General features: G+C 55.0%; 1 protein-coding gene across 2 annotated transcripts; it reads left to right on the forward strand.

Annotated features, from left to right (window-relative positions):
- Positions 1-6,216: 6,216 nt before the first annotated feature.
- UBALD1 (UBA like domain containing 1) lies at positions 6,217-21,930 on the forward strand. Of its 2 annotated transcripts, XM_077828631.1 has the most exons (4): positions 6,388-6,474; positions 10,833-11,097; positions 15,297-15,356; positions 20,982-21,930. In XM_077828631.1, the coding sequence occupies exons 2-4, from the start codon at positions 10,957-10,959 to the stop codon at positions 21,303-21,305; spliced, it is 525 nt and encodes a 174-aa protein (XP_077684757.1). In that variant the 5' UTR covers positions 6,388-6,474; positions 10,833-10,956; the 3' UTR covers positions 21,306-21,930. The 2 variants fall into 2 exon arrangements, with proteins under 2 accessions (XP_077684758.1, XP_077684757.1); XM_077828632.1 differs by lacking the exon at positions 10,833-11,097 and having other exon boundaries at positions 6,217-6,474.
- Positions 21,931-23,114: the final 1,184 nt, after the last annotated feature.

Here is a 23,114-nt window from a genome sequence, read left to right on the forward strand (position 1 = left end):
GTTCTCTGTATATATGTATCTTCCTACTGTATTTTCTACTCCATGCATCTGATGAAGTGAGTTTTAGCCCACGAAAGCTCATGCCCAAATAAATTTGTTAGTTTCTAAGGTGCCATAAGTGCTCCTCATTCTTTCAGCACAGAAGAGAGCTGATGTGGCCAGGGGAGAAGCACCAAGGAGCAATCATATCGATAGTCTTTTGCTTAGTGCACAGAATCTCCAGCCAGTACGTGCGTTCTTTCAGGGAGCATTAAGGCAATGACTGTGCCACTCTGGAGGGTTTATTTCTCATCGTGGAGGCCAGGGGCCTGGGTTACAGAATATCTCCATATGGGTTCTGCTGTACAGAATCCATGTGCTAGAGACAACAGAGAATTGCTCCATTAATCACATGCAGGAGCTGGGATTGGACGCTGCCCTTCTGCTACAAAACCCATAGGCCCAGAATTGCTTGAGCTAAAGAGCATCACCCTCAGCTGACAGCAGTAGCAGGTCCTTTATCCTCTGTGGGCCCAGGGGATGTCACACACTCACACACAGAAAGCCAGGATATTACATCGAGTGGCATGTCGAAAGCAGCAGGAACAATTCGAGGCCAGAACAGCAGCAACACATGGTCACATAGAGATCTGAGCCAGCTCCCGCCCCCCTGGGAATGCTGAATGGGGGCTGGCTTCAGCTGTTGGGAAGGAAAGGGGAGTGCTTGTGACCAGTAGCACAACAGCATGGCAAGAGGAGAGCAATCAGGTCTTGTGCTTTTGTGGGCAGCACGGTCACAGAGGCTAGGCAGGAACCTTCTGTACTGCACTGCGCTGCTGGCCAGGTGAATTGGGGCAAGAGGTCCTTTCTTCAGAAGCATCATAGAGCAAAAGCGGGATGTGCACCTGATGCAGCAATAGCCTGCTCCAGGCCCATGAATCTGAAGCTTGGGTTGTAGTTTGACCAAAGTAAGCAAGCAGGCTGTCACTGCTCAGAGGCCGCAGGGATGAGCCTGGCACAAACAACAATCCCCAGCTCTTACCCTCAGGGGATTTCAAAGCACTTTATGAAGGGGCCAGCATAATTATTCCCATTTCTCTGAGGTGGAGGGAGGGGACGTGATATGCCCACGGTCGCTGACCAGCAGATCTGAGACTGGAACCTGAACTCCTGAGTCCCAGTCCAGTGCTTTGTCCACTCAGCCAGTGGTTTTCAACTTGTGGGGGTCCGCAGACTACATCTAAGGTTTCCAAAGGGGTCCACACCTCCATTTGAAATTTTGTAGGTGTCCACCAATGAGAAAAGGTTGAAAACCACTGTGCTAGGCCACTCTGCCTCACTAAGAGACTGTCTACACTGCAACTGAAAGGGGTTATTGCAGCCCGTGTAGACATTCCCAAGCTAGCTGGGATCTAGCCAGATCCCAGCTAGCTTGAGTAACAATAGCAGCGAAGCCCTCTCAGTCTTTCTGCTGAAAGGAGCTGCAGCTGGACAGGTGAGTGAGCCCTCATTTGCACACTCACAGAACACCAAACAGTGCCTGTGACCATTTTCCACTTGCCCCCATTCTCTGACAAGATCACACCTGGCATGTAAAATTTGGCCTAAAGTGAGTTCTGAAATCTGACTTCAGTTACCCCAATGTGAATTGGGAGTGACCCCAATTAAGTATATGGAGTTAAGTGGTGTAAATCAGGACAAGACCAGTGACATCTAGGCAGTTAACTGGTGTAACTCCAGTGAAGTCTACCTGCTGTGAATCAGCAGCAACTCCGGTAAGGCGTAGGGAGTTTCTCCAGGATAAAGTGGAGTAAGAGGTAGATCAGGCCCTCAGTCTTTATTAATACTGCTAAAGTATTTCTCCAGCTAAAAAGAATTGCCCTTCAGCTGTCTCCTGGGCTATGAGGGAGGCGTGCTTGTTTGAATAAGGAAATGTATTTGCCTTCAGACTCTAGAACAACAGAGTGGCTCATCCAAAGTCCAGTGCTTCAGGATTTTATTATCCACTAAAACAATCTGGTTTGTCTTTCCTGCTAGGCATCTGTTTCCCCCTCACTGCCACTCATGTTCCAGCTGTAAAAGCCAACGTTCACCACCTATTCCTAGAATAACAAATACAGCCCTGGAGATTCAAGGCAATTTATGTGTGACCTAGGAGTGGTGCCTGTGACCTCTGCCTCTATAAACACCACTCTGCTCCCAAGGGCTTTGAACACTCCTCTGTTGGCTTGGGGCCCAAAGCCTCCCCCCTCTAAAAAACCAAACGCTAGTTTCTAAAAATATTGATTTTTCTTTAATTAAACCAGTTTTTAGGGGGAAATTTGTTTTCCCTGCCATGTTTACAGCTTGTCAGCTAAAGATCCCTCTGGGCTGTTCTGTGGGGGCTGGCTTGACCTTATAAAAACACTAGTCACATCCTGGAACACGGGGTACTTCCCAAAACTCTGTGATGGGCCCGGATGGTAACTGGCCCACAGAGTGCACTGCTGTTATTCTATGATCACCCCCCAGTGTAAATGCAGACCAATGGGATCAAGTAGGTGTAAGGCCTGCCCTGCTTTGCACCGTGACTGCAACGCACCCTCGTACTAGTAATGGACAATACTGTGGCATGTTTGTACAAAAGCAATGGAAACCACTGCAAATCACACAGGTTAGACAAGGGACCTGCTAGAGCGCTTTCCATGAACGCTTCTGGCCCTGACGTATGTGCGACTGCACCCAAAATGCAGCCAAGGGATGGAGGAGTTAGGAAGCAATGTGCTCGGACGGCTCTTAGACTAGCACTCTGCACCCACCATATCACCACAAAACGCAGCAAGGCCAGAACTAATCAGCCATTGCTGGGGGCCTGCGTGTTCATTGCTAAGCACTGGGAGCACCGTGGACTTGGGAACGTTTTTTCCCCTTTCAGCTCCACTTGCCATTTTTCCTTTGCTTTATTATCTCCCAGCCCTTCACACTGAATGTCCATGCCTGCTTATCATTCCCTGGTACTTAGCAACGCCATTATTTCCTTGTCTGCCTTGCTGATAGTGCCGAGCAGCCCAGCAGTGCCTGCCTGGCTGCGTGCTTTCTTCTGCTATGGTAATGCTGGGTTCTCAAAGGAGCCTTTCATGTCACCAGGAGCCCCCGGCTGCTTTCCAGAGCATTCAGCCACTATGGGCTCTTGTTTTACAACTTGACAACTATGTAAATGGAATGGGAACATGGTTCAGCGAAGCTAGAGATGTGAGAATGGGCCTGCAGGCTGCGCAATTCACTATCTTGCATTATTTATTTATTAGTAGTATTTATTATTATTTATCATTTGTGCTGTGGTCACATCTAGGAGCCCCAGTCACGAGCCAGGACCCCGTTGCGCTAGGTGCTGTGCAAATACAAGAAAGAGCCATTGTAACTGGATGGCTTGCCCTGCTGGGCTGGAGACCTGGTGCTATGCCAACCCTGGTTTGAAACAAGCCCCACCTGAGGGGAATCAGGTACTTCCCTAAGAGAACCAAAAAATGAGAGAAGACTCTGGTAGCGGGAGCTTGGAGGGAAAAGCCCAGTGAGCAGGAGGCAGTGGGCGAGGGGACCCCTGACTGTGTTTGGGACTGGATGTCAGAGCCCCAGGGAGGGAGAGCTGGGAGGACTGGCCAGGAGCTGAGAGTTGAAAGAAAAGCCCTGGGACTGAGAAAAAATGCCAGTGCTATGTATGGACTTCAGTTTGGGACTCTGGGTTGTTGTGAACTGGTTCTGATATTAAACTAGCCCCAGGCAAGGGTATTGTTAAGTAATCGGAGAAAGCCCCTGTGAGTTCTTAAAGGGCCCTGAAGAGAGGAAACAAACAGAGGTGGGGAGCCTGCAGACACACCTCTGCCCAGAAGGGGGTGCTCAGTAAGAGGCCACCCCACTATAGACAGTCCCTGCCCCAAAGTGCTTACCATCCCCAGCTGCTTTAGTTGGGCTTGGGTAGTGATGGGAGCAAGGCACACAATTTGGATCTAAATCACACATGATGAAGTCCAGGGATGCGGGACTGCAAGGAGGGGATGTTAAGTTCAGCCTGGAGCAGCTTGCATTCTTTCTACACTTACTAGTTTGGTGCCAGTTGTGTGCCCAGAAATGCACACAACAGAACACACAGACAGTCCCTGGCCCAAATGCTTTCATATAGAACATCACATTTGAGGATTTGGGGTTCAGTTTGGCCTATTATGCACCTGCAGCTCATTTGAAGAATTGGGATCCAGATAAGGATTTGGCTTCCCAAAGCTCAGAAACATTTCAATTAGGACAATAGGTTCCAAGGCCATCGTGAGACCATTGTGATCATCTAGTCTGGCCTCGTGTATAACAAAGGTCAGAGAACTGCCCTACTGAACTCAAACCTGTTCATCTGAGGAGTTGGATTCCTGACCCCTGGTGAATGTAGCATACAGATCATTACTGTGTGTACAAGCTCCATAAAGGACAATGTACATTGAGAACACATCCAGGATCCTCCTAATGGTTAATGCAGCTTCTCATAATAATGAACTCACTGCTGTCGCTTTCCCTGATTAAACATTACCCTGGTTTAACCAGAACAACATATTGATTGCCCCTGCAGATTTTCATGTGGCAGAACCTGGGGAAGGCTAAAGTGTATACTCCCCAGCCCTGCCCTGCAGCCTGCTAGAATCCAGGAACCTATAAAACGTCCTTGTGAGTCTCATTATCAATGTGGAAGTCGGATCAGAGGTGACAACCTCCAGCCTGCGGTGCTTCCTCCTTGGATGCTTACAACACTGTGTCCTGGAACCTGTCACCTCCGCTCTCAGTGTGTATGGGGAGCACCGATCCATTCCTTTTCACATCCTCTAGCTCCGGGCTAATCAGCCGTTAGCTGGGCATCGCCTGGGCAGGGGCTGTACGACAGGGCCATCCCACAGGGTGTATGGCAAGGAACACACCATACCTTGCCGTCCACCCAGCTCTGGCCTAGTTTCAGACAAGGGTTTACACGCAATATGCCTTAAGCCAGACCCGGGTGCCAGGAGCCCCTTTGTGCTAGTGCGTTAGCTGGAGCCTAAACCTCCCTACACACAAACAGGAAGCTGCATGCGGCTGATTGTAAACAGTGCGAGCCTCCCTCCCACGCTATTGCCATGCTGGCAATAAGCCCAGGCGCAGCAACGCCAGCCTCACTACTGCCCTAGCTGCACCCAGCGCAGCGCAGCGCAGCGCAGCCCCGCCCCACGCCCACCTCTCTCGCGTGCTCATTGGGGGCGCGAGATTTGTTTACCTTATATGGTCAGGTACTAACACAGCATGGCCGATGACTGGCTGTCCTGACACGTCACTCAGCGAACGTCAGCCTCCCCTGTAAAACTATGCAAACAAACCATGGGCTCCTGGGAAACGTAGTGCTGGGCACCTTACCTACCTGGGAGCGGGGTGCCTGCTGACTGCTCAGCCTGGTGCGGGGAGGGGACTGACTGCCTGGCAGTGCTGGTACTAGCCCATGGGGGGCCTTAAGCAGGAATATTTTGGGGGCCCCTGCTCACACAATACATGCTATAATTAATAGGGGGCTCCTGGAGCTGCTCCAGGTCTGAAGCCATGGCTCAGGGGGTTATGCAGAGCCCTGGCTCTGCTGACCAGAGTCAGCCACTTTCCTGCCGTGTGACGGGAGCCCCGCTGCTGGGTCTGAGAGCGGCTGGCAGGGCAGCGGTGGGAGGGAGGCGTTCTTCGCCAGACAGGGCGGCTACACGCCTCTCCTGGCTCCCAGACACAGCTCCAAGCACCCTACACAACAGCCTATTTCCTAGCCTGTGCAGGGTGAGCCCCCAGAGCAGCCCTACGGTGCTTTCTCTGCTTTTAAAACTGGACCAGGCAAAGGAGGCGCTAGGAAGCAACGCCGCTATGGCCTGTGTACCAGCGGCGGGGCTGTCCCACCTCCTTGGCCAACGCCAACAACTGCGGCCTTGACGCAGCCCACGCTAGCCTTGCCTAGGCCCGGCCAGCGCATGAGCCCATGGCAGCGGTGCATGGGGTCAAGTCCTGCAAAGGACCCGTTGCTCTGTGGCGCGCAGAGGGGACTTGCTCTGCCAGCCTGCCTGTGCGCACGGGTGGGTCCGCTCCAAAGCTTGTCTCTCTCACCAACAGAGGCTGGTCCAATGCCAGCTGTTACCCCACCCGCCTGGCACCGCAGCTAGCCAGCCCAGCCTCTGGACTACAGCTCCCAGCCTGCCCGCCCGGCCCCGCCCTGGCTGTGCCGTCAGGGAGGCCAGGCTGGGTGAGTCAGTCCCCTGCCTCCAGTAAATATTTGTATTAGCAGGAGCCGGCTCTGTAATGGTGGCTGCGCTGTGAGCGGCGCAGACCCAGGGACCCCAGGGCACGGCAGGCGGCATGTCGGTGAACATGGACGAGCTGAAGCACCAGGTCATGATTAACCAGTTCGTGCTGACCGCGGGCTGCGCCGCCGACCAGGCGAAGCAGCTGCTGCAGGCGGCGCACTGGCAGTTCGAGGTGAGCCCCCAGGGCGAGGCAGAGCTGGCTGGGTGGGGGCGCCCTGCCGGGGGGGCCGCCATCGCTGCCCATTTGCAGCACCGGCGAGGTCACGGCTGGCCTGGCCCTGCAGCCTGGGGCGCCGCGGAAGGGCTGGGGCGGCCGTGGGGCAGCTGGCGAGCAGACCCCCGCCGAGCTGGAGGGCGCGGGTGGGGCAGGAGGGGTTTCCTGGCGCTGTGCTACAGCCCGCGCCGCGGGGGGAGCTCAGCGCGGCCAGCCCCGATCGGTGCCTCTGGCGCCTCAGCCTGGCACCTCGGGCGGGCCGGGGGCTTGAGCCTGAGGGGGCGGTGAAGGCAGGAGCTCCTGGGCGTGGGGCTCCAGGGCGTGGGCAGTGCCGCTGCGGAGAGGAGCCCCAGTGCTGGGCTGGGGGGCCAGTCCGGAGCAAGCCTTGTGCCCAGGGTGTGAGCCAAGCCATCTGATCTGCCCACCTGGCTGCTGTGTCCAGAGCAAGCCCCAGGGCACTCACAGCGGCCCCCAGTGGGCTGCCATGGAGTGAATGTGGGGAGAGGGGTGCCTGAGAGGCCCCAGTGCTATATGCCCCCATCCTGCCCCACAGAAGGCTAATCCCGGGCACCTCCAACGTGCCGTAGCTGCCGCCAATTGCTGCGGGTGCCCCAGGGTCTGGCGGAATGGAAGGTGCCACAGCTGGGGCTACTGCCACAGTTCAGGGAGTGGGTGGTGGGACCGGGAGTTGTTTGGGATACGACCGCCTGTGCCAGCATCTCTGCGCTGCCCTGACAGACATTTGTGTGTGCCATGTGTGTGTGTTCAGCACACCCGCTTCTGGGGAACGCTCCATGCTGTCATGGTACTGCTGTTTGTCAGGCTCATACAGGTCAGCCTCCCTAGGCCAGGGGTGGCTTTTCTGTCTCTGACCATTCTTGGGAAAGAAGACCGCCATCAGTACTGTCACTGCGGTGCTGTTTTAGTGTTGGTGTGAATTGTGTATGTGTACGTGGATGGGGTATATGTGTACAGCCCTGTGTGTATTAGATGTGTGTGTACGAGTGTATATATGTCTAGTGTGTGAGTACTATATAGCAGGGGTGTATGTCTGTGTATGGGGTGTGCTTGTCTTCTGCCTGTGTTATTAAAGTGGGACTGTGTTTCATTGCTCCCAGATGGTCAGGGTTTCCCGAGGCTGGCTGTAGCAGATCCACAGGGGCCACCCACCCCTTTCTGGGCCCCACTCAGGAGTGGATTTGCTTTTAAAAGGAGGTAGAAGGAACACACACAGAGCATACGCGCAGTGTTGGGGCGAGCTCTGGCACTGCTAGGGCAGTCTTTCTGAGCTCACCTGTACTTGGTGCTTGGGGGGAACATAGCAATAACTGACCTTATGTGCACTCCCGCAACACCTCCCCCTGTTCCCTGCAGGCAGAATGATGCCCCTTAGTGGCTGTGGGTTGAAGAGCCCCGGTCTGGCCTTTCCTATGTTCCTGTCCCCTGGGGTTTGATTCCTAAGGCAACACCAGGAGAAGAGGTTTTGCTGGTTAAAACTTCATTGGCTCCAACTGCTTATTCCTTTGGCCTGGAGTCAGGATCCTCTGTGACATCGACAGTGATTGCTGGGGAAGTGACTGTGATGTCACTCTCGGGATTGCAGCTTCAGGTGGGGAACATGCAGGCGGACTGTGCGAGCGCAGTAGTCCCAGAAAGCTCCCTGGTGGTAAAAAATGGGAGTGTGTGCGTGCTCAGGGGATGGACACAGCCCTGCCTGCTACAAAAAGATGTTTTCCATGCGGCACCAGCAGCTCTTTGCAGCTCAGTGTGACGGTTTTGTCACTAATGGCACTGTTGTAATTAGCGTGTCTGTTCTGTGACACAGAAGGAGGTTTGAGTCAGTGTAGAGAGCAAGAGGTTTCTACTGCACACATTAGCATGGCTGGGGCATCCCTTGTTCTATATGCACTATAAAAGAAACAATTCTGGGTGCGTTTTATAGCATGGAGTCACTTGACTCCCTGTGCTTCTGGTTTGATCAGGTAGTTTAGACAGCTAGATACTGTATTCACAGGTTTTCTGGGTGCAAAATCAGAGGCTGATGGTCAAAATCAGACTGTCTGTGTGTGTGTGTGCGTGTGCAAATCCAAACAGATGAATATCTCACGCTCTCTCTGTGCACTGACTATGCACACCGAGAGAGGCACCCACAAGGCAAGCCCATCTGTATATTTTCAGATTTTGCAAAAGGAAATATTGGACACATTTACATGTGTAGTATGACCTAGTTTCTGTTCACCAGTGTAAATGAAGAGGAGCCCTACTGGACATTGTAAGACAGGTGTGAGAGAAGGATCAGACCCTGCCACCTTTTATGTGTGAAGCACCAGGAGTAGGAACTTGCGACAGAAAGTTATTGTTTCAATTACATTTTCCAGAAATTTGCCACTATTTGGCAAGTTGCACAAGTGCAAACAGCAGTGTGCTGGCCGTGGGTCTCCCGTGCTGGTTTGGCACTTGCATGACTCAGAGGAAGCTCAGCTGTAAACAACCCAATGGGACAAGTTACCAGTCACTTTTGGTGCAAAATGCTCAGATAATTCCCTTTGCAAAATGGCTGCTGAGCATGCCCCCTTCTCAGAGCTCTGCTCTAGGAGTACTGTCTTCCGGGTACTCCAAATCCCTCTCAGTCTGAGCCCATGATCTGCGTTTGCAGAGTATTGTTACTCCACCCCCTTTCACGGATGCCCTTCTCCAGGCTGAACCAGCTCCTCGGCATGTATGACTCTCTGGAGTTCAGTGGAGCTGTGCTAATTTACCCCTGCTGAGGAGCTGGTCCACTGAGTGGTCTCCTTGGTTTCAGAAGCATTACTCCTGCATCAAGGAATTGCTCAGTGTCAAGGTGGCAGAATCGCGCTCTGCGGGTATTGATGCATACTGTCTCTTTCACATGGGGGACCACATTGCTCCTGTTACTCAGAACTCCGTAACCCATGATCCCATGAGCATTATTATGTGCCTCTCCTGCATCACACCGTGGCCCAGGGACAGAGAGCGCGGCCCAGCCACTAGTGTTTCACTGGCAGCTGATGCTCCCACTCTCTTTGGGCACGATGGTCCATTCCCGTTTAAACTAACATTTCAAGATAATAAACTGCCTGACAACAAAGCTGAAATGAGTGACAAAGCAACAGGAGTTGGCTGTTCCTGCTGCATCTTTGGGCTTGTCTAGAGGAGAAGTTTACTAGCATAACTCTACTAATATAATTCTACCAGTCTAGTTACACCAGTGTCACCCCTTGTGTGGACACTCTGATACCAGAATAAGGATCTCCATCCGGGGTTATACCAGTTTAACTAGAGTGGTATCATTACACTGGTAGAATTATGCTGGTAAATTTCTCCATCTAGACAAAGCCCTTAAATACATACAATCTGCCCCATTTACAGCCCTTCCGGACTGCTCCATGCAGCAGGGTAATGCTTTAACCTTTGATCGCTGTGCTATTTCCAAGCGTGTGATACTTGGGCTGTGCTCATTTAAGGGCTGGAGGGAGTGGATCTGGGGAGTGAGAAGTGTTTCCAGCTACTGGGAGGGGGGTTGCACAGGATCACATGAACACACATTGCAAACTCTCTGGGGGCAAGGGCTGTCTGTGTTTGTACAGTGCCTAGCACAATGGTGGTCCTACTCCATGACTAAGTTTCTAGGCTCTGTGGTAATATGCACATCATAATAATGAGGGGGCATTTCCTTCAGCAGGGTTGGGGTGCACAGTGGGGAAAGGAACCAGCAGTGGGTGGGGAGGCCAAGTTGTTGTGCTCTGGGGCAGGGGAACTGGAAGGTAATCTTGATGGGAGGGGGTAGGGATCAGCATTTGGGGGAGCTGTAGGAGGCATTTGTCTCTGAGGACAAGCACACTTGTCTTTAGTTCCTTTGGGGTGAGCTTCACTCTTTCTCAGCATTGCAAGGGTTAGTAGTGAATTTCTGGGCTCCTGTCATTTTGCCACCCAGCCTCTCTGGGCTGTTTGGGAATTTCCAAATCTGTCCATTCACATCAGAGGAGAATTCTGGTCCCATAAGAGCCTTGGTACCCGGTAACCCACACAGTCTCAGGGAAAAGCTGACAGACAAACCAAGGGGCTGGGTGCTCTTGATTCACTGGAGCTGGGGATTGTTGGTAATTTACTCTGTAAAATGTGTGTTGACTTTGGCCTGATCAGAGGCTGGTCTCCAGAAGGGATTTATTCAGCATTTACCAATGAGTGAAGCTAAATCTGTTGTCAGCAAAGCTGAGATCGCAGGGATCCCATCTGCTCAATCATAGCGGTGTACTTCAGGAGGAGACTCACTCAAGTCTATTGAATTGTTCCAGATTCATCCCAATGTACCTGAGAGCAGAACCTGGCCCTACCTGTCAATTGGTAACTGTTGGTAGGTGAAGCACCTTCAGATCATGCATCCTCTGGGACAAACCCACACATTGACATCCTTGTGCAATGCGAAGATTACTGTGTTGCGGTGCACTGCCATGGTGTCAGAACACTGCCCGGGCCCCAGCCGTGTTACATGATGCTCTCAATGTCCTGCAAGTCTCCATACGGCCCTGTCAGATCCAGCAGGCCAGGAGCTCCCAGGAGGTATCTGATATCAATGGGGAGGGAAACATAACCAAAGACAACACACGCTTGTGGGGCGGGAGGTTGGGAAACTGTTAGTTTATATCCATGTAAGAGGATCACAGCCTGCAACACATTAAAAAAGGCCTGAGAAAGAAATCATTCATTTTGAAGGAACATTTTCCTGTCTCTGGGAAATGGGGTGGCTCCAGGGAGTTGGGGGTATTTTGAGGGTTCCGTCTCTGGCTCTTTCACTAGCCCTAAATTCACTCCCATTTGAATAGGGAAACGAGGGCAGATTTTTCTCTCTGTGCTCTTTTTTTTTTTTTTTTTTTTAAAGTTTGCTGCTGTTGCAATGATGTCAACTTTGTTGCCACCGTTTAGGGGGTGGGATTGGGTGTGTGCCACCAGGGGATTGGCTGTTCCCATGTGCCCCTCCTCCTGATGGAGGCGTTCCATCCTTGGATTAGACTGGTGGCTTTCCAAGGCTCGGGGAGGGGGAGCATTCGGGAGCCGCTCCTGGTGGGTGACTCTCCCCATGGGCCAGGCTGTTATTGAGCGGGCCAGGAACAGTAACTCCACCCAGCCAGTGGAAGGACATGAAAAGGGTTTCACTGAGATATTTACAGAGCACACATGGGGCTGTTTGTGAAATATAAGAGCTTGCAATAATTCCTAGGGCTCGATTCCCTTCTGCTGCTATAAATGCGGGGGAGCAGCGGGGAAGAAGAGAGACACCACTGAAGTCAGGGGGGCTGCACCAGGGTGAAACCAGAGTGAACGAGAAGAGGATTAGTTGCTTCATTTTGCATGTGTGCACACACTTCTGTGTCCTGCCTAGATTCATGTCTGGACCATCCACTTCACCCACTTACATTCCTTTGTTGTTGTAAGGCAGGGCAAACCACCGTCTTGCCCAGCAGCCACATCCTGCTGCCCTTCTCCCCCCAGACTCCGAAACTGCAGCTCTTGCTCATCCTCCAACTGCTGATCTGATCTACTGCCCATTCTGTTGCTGGGGAACACAGCTATCGAGCAATTATTGGGCCTCTCTGGTGAAAGGCAGGAAGACTAGTAGTCTGCCAGGTGCCTTTAGTAGCAGTGGGCACCAGGATCAAACAATGCCTGGAGTCCTGTTTAAATTAACTGAAACCAGGGAGTCTCACCCTTCTAGCTTCTGTGTCGCTCCTTGAACACACCAGGGGCTCCCTGTGGGCCACCCTCCCACCTCCCAGGTATTGCAGGGACATACTACAGACCCCGATCTCCTCCCTCATTCCAGGGGCACTTCATTGCTCCCTCTGCCACATGCCAAGAGCTCTGGGCCCTCCAATCTCCCCATGCCAGGGGCTGTCTCCTTTTTCTCTCCTGCTCCAAAGGACCTTTCGTCCCCCTGGACAGAAGGGAGGGGTGGGCAGCTGGTGTCCTTTCCTCCCACCCCCAGCCTGGAGCAGGCTTTGGGCAGGCTGTGAACGGCTTCGCTCTCTTTGCCCTCCGACTCCCCTGCTGGCTGAGCACCCACTCTGCTGCTGGGAGACAGCTCAGCGGGGAGAGCAAAGAGCCATTGTTAACTGATGACCGCTTTTAGCCCTACCGGGGGCTCTGGGGGCCCCTCCGCATTCGTCCTTCCCCCCTGCCCATGCCAGGGGCTCTGGGGGCCCCTCCCCATTCACTCTCCCCCCCAGAGGCTCTGGGGGCCCCTCCCCACTGACCCTTTCCCCCATGCCAGAGACTCTTTGTGCCGACCATTCTTCCCACCCTCCATTCTTATTTTCTTCCTGGGTGTCAGAATTTTAAACTCCTTGGGAGGAAGGGCAGAGGTGAGGTGGGTTATTTTGCTAGAAGGTTTTAATGGCTCCATCCACCAGTTCTTTGATCCACCGACAATTTCAGACCTGATTACAGCTGAGGGGTCTGCCAACCAGATGCCAAGGGCTCCGTATGTCCCCTATTTTCCTCCTCCCAGTTTGCCACTTTCCCCCCAGATCAATAGGTTTCTGCCCATTGAGGTCTAGAACATTGCCTGGAATTTTGCAGTTAATCACATTTAGCATTTAAAAATTATCACTTTATATCCAAACAGACAAATGCCATTAAGTGGAGTGTAGGTAGGGCCTCAGAAACTCAGCCAATGGAGGCTGCCTGCCCTTAACTAAAACCATATCCCCCTCAAGGGTTTGGGACCAAAAAAAAAAAACAACAAACCCTTAAACTCCCTGGTCTCCTTTAGCAATAATTGCCTTCCCCTCTCTGAGTTTTGTTCACATTTATGGGGATATAACCAGCCAACTAAATGACTACTAGACCAACCAACTGGCTGGTAGCCAGCTGCCATAAAACCTGAGCTCCCAGCCCCACCTCAGCCACCCGCCCCACCTCATGTGACTTCTCTCAACCGATAAGCTACCCTCTGCAGTTCCTCTCGCCAGGGCTCCAGCCCCTGTTTTAAGGTATGTCTGCCTTATAATCACGGTATAATTACAGTTTGAGTAGCCATACCCAGACTAGCTTTAACTAGCTAGGTGAGGTCCCAGCACAGCGAAATTGCAGCTGTGTGTTCTCAGCATCGGCTGTACAAACCCAGCTAGAACCTGCACAATTAGTCATGGGACGAGGCTGTGCTGGGACGAGGCCAGACTGCACAGTTTGGGGCATGCTATTGAACCCCCAGAGGTATAGGAAAACTATACCTGCCAGCGGTACAGAGACCCTCAACTTTCTCACTTTGCCTATAGGGGGAGCCAGAGAGCAGCATCTGAATATTATTCTGTTGTCCGGTAGGGACCCACCCTCTGTCCTCCCATATCACCCCCAGAGAGAGGCACACCTGTTACCCCCCACCCTGCGGTTTACACAAGCAGCTAGCCAAGCAGATGCCACCACGGCCCTCAGTATTGCAAACATTGGCACCTCTGCGCTAACTGAGCATGGCACACTCTTCACTTCCTCCCCTGAACTATTCCGCAGAGTAGCTGTTAACAGCTGCCGTGGTTTACCCCAGAAGTGGCTGCATTTTGGGGGGTGGTCGAATTGATTCCTACAGGGATATTGTGTGAGACTCTGTAAAGTGCTGCGAGGGTGGCAAAACTTGCTATAGAAATCAGTTAACAATATGATGAAAAGACATTGCACTGGGGACATACAGTAAAACACCACAGACCTGATTCTTCTCTCATCTCCGTTCTTATACAGTGTGAACCACTGACTTACCTGGAGTTACTCCAGATTTACACAGTGGGAGAGGAGTGTCCAGTCCCTTCCATCCAACACTCCCTCTGGTCTGTTTGATTGTTTAATTCTCCGGAGTCTCTCAAACTCCCAAATGATTTGGATGTTCCTCAGAATGTCAGTTAAACGGGGATTTCTATGCCAGTGCCTCAGGCTGGTGTTAGGGGATGCTGTGCTGCTGGAGGTGAGACATAAAAGCAAGGTCCTAACTGCTTGTGGTCATTATAGATCCCGTGGCACTTTCCATGAGCGTAGGAGTGCTCGCCCTGGTCTCCTTGTCTAATTCAAGCTTCGGTAATTACATTCCACTACCCTAAATTCTCCCTAGAGCCCCAGTTGGATTTGGTATTCTTCTACACTTCCTGTGCCAAACGGCTGCATAATGTAGTACTGGGCTCCACCCCAGAAATGGCTGCATTTCACCAGTGAGTGAAGTAAGTCCATATGTGTAGCATCTGTCTGTGAAACTAAATGACAAACACCGTTCGCTCTGCAGAGGCCCTTGGAGCTGTTCTGCATGCAGCATTGTTTGTTTTTTTAAAGAAGACGTGACGGTCTCGGGGGGGGGTTTCTGGAGCCATGGCATGTGCTGACCAAGGGGGCCATGCATGTTTTTGCATGGCATGGAGGCCAGTGCCCAAAGGGGCTATTTCAGAGTGGTTGCAGGGTTCTGATCACATGAGGTGGACTGGAAGTGACACAGGATCCAGAGTTTGGTGGCAAACAGAGGGGCGATTTTGCTTTCGCGCACACAGGTGGGCTTCTTCTCTGCTGCACTGCCTGCTCCAGGAGCCCCACCCACCAACAGAGAACAGGACGCTGGCAGTCAAGAGCTACCCATGCTGAGCCGAGAGTGGAGCTGTGCCCTAGTGGAGCCCTACTCTGGGGCATGAGGGAGCTAGACCAAGCCCTAGGCTTGTGCTCCAGAGGGTCGGGTGGAAGAGTGCCTCGTTCCCAGACAAATGATAAATCTCTTCCTTCCTTTTTTGCAGACTGCACTCAGTGCTTTTTTCCAAGAAACAAACATCCCCTACAGCCATCACCATCAAATGGTAAGTGCTTCCCTGACCCTTCCCTTTGCTAAACCGGTGCAGCAGCAGTGCTGGCCTTGCATAGCTGGGCTGCTGTTGCTAATGTCCAGGCCTCTGTTCCACTCCTCCACGAGGGAGGGCAGAAATATACAGCAAAGCCACGGGGCGGGAGGCAGGAAGCTTCCTGCCAAGAGAGAGAAGCTGGGGGTGGGCTGTGTTCTGGAAACATCCATGGGGGGAGCCAAAGGCCCCAGGCTGGTGCGTGCAGTGTGCCTTATTTGGGGTGAGGGTAAATGAGGTCTGCAAGCCAGGATGCAGTAGCATGCAGTGTGCCCTGTACTGTGGGGAGTGCTCTATAGGGAAACGAGAGGAGGAAGAAGCTGTAATTTGCACCTGTCCGATAATGCAAAGCAGAGACTGCGGCAGGAGGGGCAGGCAGGCTTGGTGGGTGGGAGGGAGCAGAGATGTGGGGCAGGCATAGAGGGAGGGGCTGAGAGGGGGGCACTCAGAGCAAAGCCAGGGTAATCCGGAAGGCTGATCCTTGGTACTCTGAGTGCAGGAGAAGCAGGCAGAGGGTGACGGGAACAGGGCCTGCACCCAGTGGCTTGGAGCTGAACCAGACTCATTCCCTTTGGCCCTTCATCCCCATTACTGGACCACCCTGCCCTTCCCCTCCTGGGACTCTAGCTGTGAAAGCCTCCCTGAGAGCTGCAAGCTGGCTAGCTCCATCAAGTCCCCCAGCCCACGAAGATGCCTGACAGGAAACTGAACCCTGCTCTGCCCAGTGGGAAGCTTTCTCCCAAGAGTCCATCTATGGGAGGTGCTGGAGGTGAATGCATCCATGGAGTCCAGCGTAGTTCAGTGCACTGGCCACAGGTGGATGTTGGTGGCCCACTGCTGTTTGTGGTGGCCCTGAATGTCCCATGAGCTCCTGTGCTGCAATGAGCAGGCAGAGTAGGAATGTAGCAATTTCCTGCCCCTCCTGCTGTGTGCTGATGCTAGTCCCATTGCCCTGCACCTGCCGGCCAGCCAGGCCCTTGCTGTTGCTGGCTGGGGAAGTTTGGGTCCCAGGAGAGTCCACAGTGCAGCCTGCACCCCTGACACTAAGGCTGCACAGAACTGCAGTGTTACAGGAGCTCCCAGCGGTGCCTGGAGAAGCTGCCAGTTCCCTGGAGGCAGCTGTGATGCTCTCTGGCCTGGAGACCCTTCTCATGTCTCCTGCAGCCTCCATGGTGTGAAGGGGCCAGGTGGTCAAGGCTCCGCGTCGCTCTGCTCTTTGCACTGCCAATGACACCTATCCCATCTGCCCTGCCACGGGAGGGCTCAGGTGAACGGCCCAGCGGCAGGGCCGGGGATTTGGGATGGCAAAACCAGCTCGGCCATTTCACCTCCTGGGCGCAAACAGTCACCCCAGACTGTCGAGGGAGCCGCTGCCTGGTGGGCCCTGCTCCAGGCAGTGCAGAGAGGGTGGCTGGCTCTGGCGACAGGGCTGGAATGTGTGTGGGCGTGGGGAGCCCTGATACCCTGAGCATCATCAGCTTCTCTCCTGGGCCAACGGCATGGGGGCAGCGACTCGTGTGGCGGCTCCTGGCCTGTCTCCTGGGTTGCCACAGCAGAGCCGAGCCCCAGTGAGTGTGCTCCAGGGCAGGGGGAGGTTGCGCTGCTCTTGGGCACTGCCTGGAGGCCGATTGAGGAACAACAGTGCAGCGTGCATGTGGGCGGGGCTCTTGCAGCCTCCCCCAGAGCCCCTGGCCCTGGCAGGGCCACCCCTGCCTCCCCCACACAGGTCCAGCAGCACTTGGCTGCCATGTGCTGAGTGAGGTGAGGGGTGGGCGAGTGGCATCCCAGACAGAGGGGTAGTGGCTGGTTAACGCTCCCTGTCCCGCTGAGCCAGGCTCCTGGCTTCCTGGGCCTAACCTGCAGCCCAGCAGTGGGTCCACATGTCCTGCACGACCCAGCAGTGCCAGGTTGGCTTCTCGGTTGGGCCATTCAGTTCCGGGGGAGCTCCTACCCCCACCAGCGCCCCTGGGGCAGGTGGGCTGAATGGAGTCCAGGAGGAGGAACTGACCCCCTCAGAGATGAGAAGCCTAGAAAAGGACCTTGTGGGCCCTGGCATTGGTCCCACTCTGAGTCCATGGCAAACCAGTCTGCTCCACGCCTACCCTGCCCCTCCTTGGGAGCTGCAGCTAGGCTCTGTTGGTGTGACAGGCGAGAACAGAAGGGCCCTGCACTTGTAACGTAGCAGATACACGGACATGTGCAGACACACAGAGACATGCAGAAATATATGTGTGCTCTCACAAATGTCTGCTTACACACGCACTCACGGGCGTAGACCACAGTCATAGGCGCACACACACACACTATTTCCCTTTAAATCTCTCTTCCCAGCAGCCCCTGGGCTGCCCAGCACTCTGCCAGTTTGCTTCTTGACAGCCTGTGACCCTCCCCCTTATTCTCCACCCAACACTTTTCCTTGTTATATCTTGCCCACAGAAGCCCCTGGGGTCCCCATGCTCTGCCCCTTTAACTCTCGTGCCTGGGCAGCCTGTAATCTGCCTGTGCAGATGGGTCCCTGGGATTTGCTGGCTGCCGTGTCCTCATTTGACTCCACCGTTCTCTGGGGCAATCAGGGATTTGGAGCATGCAGTGAGCATGCACAGCGAGCACCCAGCAAGAGCCACGCTACAAACAGCCTCCAGCGCAGGCAGCCGAGGGGGTGGGGACAGACAGTGTTGCATGGGGCTGGACACCCTGGAGTCCATTGGGCTGCAAACCGTGAGCTCAGGGCAGGGGCTGGCTGTGTGGAGATGGTGTCCTGGCCAGCTGATTCTTGGGGTGGCACAAGCTCGCAGGTGAGCGGGAGCCCTGGCTTTGGAATCCAGTCCATCCCAGAGCAGGGGCTCTCAGGCAGGGGGGCCACCTCCCCCTCCCTCATCCTTCCCAAACTGAGTGATGTGTCCCCAGTTGGTTAGATGGGAGGGGGATCCTGCTATGAGCTGGGTGACGGGCAGCAGGGGCTGAACATACGCCAGGGGGCCAGGGCATCTGGACTGGGGATCCAGTTCCTGTGCATCAGAAGGGCCCCTGGCATATGTCATAAACCACAGTGGGGCTGAGGCCCCCACTTACCCCTCCCCTTTCCTCCCTCCCAGTGTAGCTTCGCCATTCATATTCCCTCATGGGCACCCCCTTCCCCCAAAGGGTCTCTCCCTGGAGAGATGAGGGTGCAGGAAGGGGCTGGATCTCAAGGGTACCATGTACCGCTCCTGTCTAGGATGTTTGACATGAGCTCTTGAAAGACGATTAGTCCTCGGGGGCCTGAAATAACTGCTTCTTGCAGGGAGCAGCCTTGATAGGAGCTGGCAGCCTGGCAGAGCCACCCAGACGTGCTGGCTCCAATACCCACCCCCACCGAGCTCCTGCTCCAAGCCGCTTACCTGCCTGCACGAACCTGCAGGGAAGCTGCAGCTGTGGGCACTGCCCCATCTGAGGAGGGGGAGAGGCTGCAGGTGCAGTCGCCCACCCCAGCCCCCACTGGAGCCCCTATGCCAGGACCCAGCAGAGCCTCAGCCCCTCCTGAGCACAGCGTGCAGGGCACCTTGCTGCACCTCGCCTGGCCACCCCCAGGCACTGGTCAGAATGGCGAGTAATGTAATCACTGTACTGGGGGGTTCTCAGTCAGCACTGGCCCCCGTGCAGTGCTAGGGGGCGCTGTGCTACAAGGAGCAGGATGGGGGCTCGGTAGGGGTCGCTCTACCCTCTCAGTGCTGACCCCCATGGCCTAGCATACTGCTTGGGGGCTCTGTGCTGTAGGTGGGCAGGGTGGGAGCTCGGTAGGGAGTGCTCTCCTTATGCAGTCAGTGCTGTCCCCAATGCAGAGCTAGGGGCGCTTTCCCTTCCTCGTGCGGACCCCAGGGAATTACAGGGTGTAGTGCTGCAGCAAGCAGGATGGGTCAGTAGGGGGCGCTCTCTGCTGGGAGTGCTGAGTGCACTGCGGTGCTAGTGGGTGCTGTCCTGCAGGGAGCTTTAGGATGAGACATAAAATGGCTGCCCTGCACCCTTGTGGAGTAAGGCTCAGAGTCGGTTTTCTCAAGTAATAACAGTGTAATGCTTGGTACGGACCTAGCACAGCTCACAAGCTCTGCACAGACCGCGTAAGCGTTAATGTGAATGTTCATGTCAGCGTTTGGACTGAATTCCTCCCCAAATCCACCCCCTGCAGTTTCAATTGGGTACGGTGCTCTTCACTTCCCGGCCCAGACTGTGGTGAGGTGCTGCTTTGCCACTCGGGGCTACACCCCCTGCATTTGACTGCTGAGTGATGTGATCCCCGAATATCTCAACCTTGGCAGACTCCATTAAAGCCCTGGAAGGGGAGGTGCTGTAGTTGCAATAGCTATTACTGATTGCAGCTTGCCATGGAGTTATGGGGTGGGGTGCTGCCTGTCATGCCCAGGGGTTGGATGCTGGGATCCTCTCTGGCCCAGGTTGGGCTAACACAAATCAGTCGCATCCTTGCCCCAGTGGCAAGGGAAGTCGACAGCTCCCGGCAAGTTTGTCAGGGAGGCAGCGGCTCCGAGTTCTGCGAGTGGCCCTCGCTCCCTGGACGGTCCCTGCCAGTGCCGGCTGTGGGGAGGCAGAGGCCTGCAGTGTCCTCCCCCTACTGCTGTGCGTTGTGGAGGCCACGTCTTCCCAAACGCAGTGACGGGGAAGCCACAGGAACCCGCCTGACCTTGTGGTGGCTCCTCGCCAGCTCCGGGTTCTGTCAAAGACCAGTGCTGCTGGGAAGGTAGAGCGGGAGAAGAGTGCAGAGCCGCTGACTCCAGCGGGCAGCAGTTGAGGCAAAGCAGGCCTGAGGGACCTCAGCAGAGCTTTGTGTGTGTCTGGGCGTGGGGGGAGCCCAGGACTGGAATTGCAGGGGGCTGCGGGTTAGGATAGAGGGGCACTAGCAGAGCTTGCCCAGCAGCACCGTGTACCATGGCCGGCTCTGGCTAGGGCTGCGAGACCCTGGCTTCCACGGGCATCAAACTGACACACAGATTCAGTGCTGGGTTACATGGGGAATGTGGCAGCATACCGGTACCGCCGTAATTCTGCTGGCGGCAGTCCCCGGGGGCCACTGTTGCTCCCAGAGTTACCCTGGTATAATTACCGGAGGTTCATTATGCTGGTGAATTTCACTGCATAGACGAGCCCTTAAAGATAGATAAATGTTCCACCCCTGGTGCCCTCTTTCAGCTGCTTGGCCTGCACCAGCTCTCCCCTAGCCCTGCCTGCCTGGGCCTGGCTAGTGTTTGGGTAGAGACCACCGAGGAAAGGCCCAGGTGTGGCAGGGAACCGCCCTGGCGATCCAGCTGCTGGCACTCTTGCTGAGTTAGAACTGATGCCCCTGTGTGGTGCTTGGGGTCCTGGGCTGCTGACTTTTGGGGGAGACCCTGAGCCCTTGGATCATTAATCAGCCTCCCTAACCGCCCCTGCAGCCTCCCTTGGACGTAGGTCTCGCCCTCATGGTCGGTGGGGTGTTTCCGTGCTGTTACACTGTGCCCACTCTCCACCCCAGAACTGGCTGCGCACTGCACTCTCTGGCCCTGAGGGTGAGGGGCTGTGTCTCTGACTAGCTTCTGTCTCTTTGTTCCCCTGCAGATGTGCACTCCTGCCAACACGCCCGCCACGCCCCCCAACTTCCCCGATGCCCTCACCATGTTCTCCCGCCTCAAGGCCTCCGAGAGCTTCCACAGCAGCAGCCCTGTGGCGTCTATGGCAACCTCCCCTCCTCCCCCACCCCCACCGCTCCCCCAGCCCGGGGGCTTCAACCCAGCCTGGCCTGCGGCTCCCCCCTCCATCCAGCAGCAGCAGAGCATGTGGACTTCGCCCCCGCCCTCGCAGCCATCGGGCTGGCCCGCCACAGTGTCCCAACAAGCCACGTCAGAACAGAAGGCCAACGTGACCATGGAGGCCGAGAGATGAGGCCGCAGGGGAGCAGGAACACGATGTGGGGAGGGCCCCAGCTTTCATTTCCCCCCCCTTTCCGAGGAGGAGAGGAACTTTGTTGCCTCAGAGACTGGCAACCACACTGAGACAGACAGACACGCGAGCAAATAGCCACCTTGCATGGGTTTGGTTTGAAGTAGTTTTTACTTGTCCTAGAGCTGACCAGAGCTCCCCAAAGACCCAGGGAGGCCACGCTGGATGCAGGAGCCATCTCTGGCCTCTGCGTCCCGGAGCCTGACTTTGTAGGAATCTCTCAATGAGGGGACCCCCCTCCCATCTTTCCTGTTGGGACGCTGGATTTTTGCATGCAAGTGACTGGGGGGGTGGGTGGTAAATCCCTTCTTCATGACCCACTTCTCCCTCCTAGCACCTGGAGGGGTCCCACTGCCAGGCAGAACGGGACTGTGGGTAATACACATCTCCCCCTCCCTACACGGCTCCCCCAACCCTGCCGAATGGGGGTTTTTTAAAGAAAAAAGGAGGGGAAAAAAGCATTTCTGCTCAGCTGCAGGCCTTGAACCCATGCACTGAACTTGCTTTGTACTGAGAGGGAGGGGAACGGGGTCTCCTTTGGAGAAATATAGCCACTTGTTTTCTATGACCCAAGCTCTCTGCTTTCGCCAGAGCGGGGACCTGCACCCCCTCTCAGAGCCTGGGGGATCAGATTCCCATTGAGATGTGTGGGTGAGGCTGGCTGGGCAGTCTCCTCTCATGCTGCCAGGGTGGGGGGCTAGCGCCCTTTGCATGACTCAGCGTTTGCCCCATGGAGGCTGGGCTTGCTTTGACACCCTCTGTTCTTTGCTCCCTGCGGGGGGAAGGCCCTTCGGACACGCTCTGGCGACACCAGGCCTGGGCATTCCTCAGTGGCTGCTTGCAATACACGCTCTTCTGCTTTGAACCCTAGTGTCCGTGCTTCGTTTTCAGCAGCCTGGGGAGGCGGGAATGCCTTTTCCGGGGTCAGGGACCTCACCTCACGCCTCCTGGCACATGCCCAGGCACGCAGTCACACGCAGACAGGGCTCATGAGGGAAGGGATTCTGTTTTATGATGCAGTGATGTGGGAGGGGAGTGGGGCTTCCTCCTCCCTGCCCTCCCCCACTCCCCCCAGGGCTGGGCTATGGGGCAGCGCTCACCCTGGCCTCACAACTGTATTGGCTAGAGACCTGAGAGGGGAAGCTTGACGGTCCGGGAAGCCCTGGGTCCCCAGAGGTAATCGGGGGCTGCTGAACTCCTCACCAGGGGTGAGCAAGAGATTCTCCTCCCCCGTGACAGGGAGACCCAGGAGAGTTGGGATGAGGTGACATCTACTGCCTCCATAAATCACCCCTGCAGCTTGGCTGGAGTGCCCTTTCTCCTCGCTGCCTGTGTGGGCTTGCGCTAATGTTATACTGTGGCTGCGTTCTGCCCCAGAGGTGGCTGCATGTGGGGGGGTGGTTTGCTGGCATAAGAGGTGCTTCTCTTCGAGGGTGAGGTGCTATGTGCGGGGAATTGCACCAAAGGGGAGCAGGAAAGCAACTAGCCCTCAGGCTGCAGAGGTAACTGAAAGCTACATTTCCCAAGGGCTTTGCTGCAGCCATGTCTGAGGAATCCAGAGTTGTGTGGCCCAGAGACAGAGAGGCTCCATACACGTCAGACAGGTGGCAGGAGAGGAGCCATCCGGAGGCCGTGCCACTAAGAACTCCCCAAGCTTTCCTTAGTCTGAGTGACTGCTGGTGTCTAAGCAAAGCGTGCTGGGAAAGCTACCCCGCTCCTCACTATGGCAGGACCTGCCACAAGCATCAGGGG

This window comes from Eretmochelys imbricata, chromosome 10, assembly GCF_965152235.1.
Source record: "Eretmochelys imbricata isolate rEreImb1 chromosome 10, rEreImb1.hap1, whole genome shotgun sequence".
Taxonomy (NCBI): domain Eukaryota; kingdom Metazoa; phylum Chordata; order Testudines; family Cheloniidae; genus Eretmochelys; species Eretmochelys imbricata.

What these genes read in the sequence shown, in the direction of transcription:
- UBALD1 (XM_077828631.1), top strand. Translation starts at nt 10,957, where the DNA reads ATGCGAAGATTACTGTGTTGCGGTGCACTGCCATGGTGTCAGAACACT. An exon ending in AGGCCAGGAGCTCCCAGGAG is followed by an intron (nt 11,098 to 15,296) that starts GTATCTGATATC and finishes CCTTTTTTGCAG; the next exon opens with ACTGCACTCAGTGCTTTTTT. An exon ending in ACAGCCATCACCATCAAATG is followed by an intron (nt 15,357 to 20,981) that starts GTAAGTGCTTCC and finishes GTTCCCCTGCAG; the next exon opens with ATGTGCACTCCTGCCAACAC.